Source organism: Hipposideros armiger, unplaced genomic scaffold (assembly GCF_001890085.2).
Source record: "Hipposideros armiger isolate ML-2016 unplaced genomic scaffold, ASM189008v1 scaffold_1317, whole genome shotgun sequence".
Classification (NCBI taxonomy): domain Eukaryota; kingdom Metazoa; phylum Chordata; class Mammalia; order Chiroptera; family Hipposideridae; genus Hipposideros; species Hipposideros armiger.
The window spans coordinates 313,876-315,414 of record NW_017732667.1 but is presented as its reverse complement, the minus strand read 5'-3'; the positions used below and the strand labels follow the sequence as shown (position 1 = coordinate 315,414).

General features: G+C 41.2%; 1 protein-coding gene across 1 annotated transcript in view; it reads right to left on the bottom strand.

Annotated features, from left to right (window-relative positions):
* Nucleotides 1-232: 232 nt before the first annotated feature.
* Nucleotides 233-1,539, bottom strand: part of LOC109377194 (contactin-associated protein-like 5) — a gene marked incomplete at its 3' end in the record, with an annotated part of 226,472 nt that continues 225,165 nt past the window's right edge. The window contains exon 3 of the mRNA XM_019633464.1: nt 233-426. Within this exon, the coding sequence (XP_019489009.1) occupies nt 233-426 (194 nt within the window). The remainder of the gene's footprint in view (nt 427-1,539) is intronic.

Genomic DNA, 1,539 nt, shown 5'->3' with positions numbered 1-1,539 from the left:
AGTTACAAAAAAAGGAGGAAAATACTAAACTTTTTGCAGCAGACATCCTAATTTCCCTAGGAACTGGAGCTATGCTGGAGAGAAGACTTATATATGGCTTAATTATGTCTGACTGAGTTCTCAACAGCTATTAGGCTACCGACAATCTGGGTACAGGAAAATGACAAAAAAGTACAGTAGTTACCATTAGCACATCTTAGTTTTAGTCATCAGAAGAGAAAAGCTGTCCTACCCAGATGTTGTCTTCTTTCTGATACTGTTTCCAGTTGTGTCCTGTGTCACTGAACATCAGGCTATAACTCGTCACCCAGTCAGAGCTTCCGTATCTTCCCTGCGTGGCCACTGCCGTAATCTCCACTCTGTGTCCCAGGTCCATCTGGAGCCACTGTTGAGCATTGGAATCTGCTGGGGACCAACCGCCAGCTCCTGGAAGAGGATTAGACAGACAGCATGGTAGTAACATCTCACACAGCCACAGCTTTCCACTCTCAAACAGAAATGAGACAGTGTTCAACTAAGATGTCTTTACCCTAAATATCCCCTGCTGCTGTCATTAAACCCCTGGTACTTTCTTGGCCAATTGTCATGCTCCTCTTCCAACTAATCTCTTTTCATGATTTAAGATTCACCTCAAATGCTGTTTCCTCTAGGACTCTTCTGCTCTTTGCTCAGTCTTTACAGTTTTCATCTTCTGGATTCCTAGTGGAATGTGTTTCTTTTCTTTTTATTATTTTTTTTACAACCTTAACCTTTAATATGCCTTACATATATCCTCTGCCTCACTAGTATCTCCTTCTTTCCTTCTTTTCTTTTTTCTGCATCCCTCTTTCTCTTTTCTTTGCTTCTTACCTCTCTCCAACAGTATGCTATGAACCTGCCATGGACCAATATTCTGATGTGGGTACAAAGATGAAGGATCACTGACTATGCTCATTCATTCAACAGATGTTTACTGAGTTCCAGGAGCATACTGGGTGCTGAAAAAAGACAGACATGCAAACAAAAACGTGCAATGTGATATGACAGGAAGCCTTACAAGATGTAAACGCAAGGTACAATCGGAGCACAGAGGACAGAAAGCCTCAGTAGGTGATCAGAAAGACCTAAAGACAGTGACAGTGGAGCTGAAACCTGAAACAAGCATAGCCATTTACTATGCATACAAGGTTGGATGAAGAGATATTTGGAGAGATCAACCAGGTTCAAGGGAACAGCATATGCAAAAGCTCAGAGATCCACATTCCTGGATCTCCATGTCATTCATTATGCCTGACACATAGGCATATTCTAACATGCAACAAAAGCCTTTGGGTCCCAGGGTTTTGTGATTTGACATACTGGAACTTTGTAGAAGATCAATATTAGCTCTTTCTTAGTTGTAATTTTTTTTGTTTTCATTTCATGTAGAAATTTTTTACTGACCTAAGAGTTCACAAAACTTCTGAACCCTGAATGCCCTATATCATAGGTGGGGATGGGAGGAAAGCAATCTCTTCAAACACCTTGCTCAGGGCATTGATTCAGGGAGTCAACTGAATT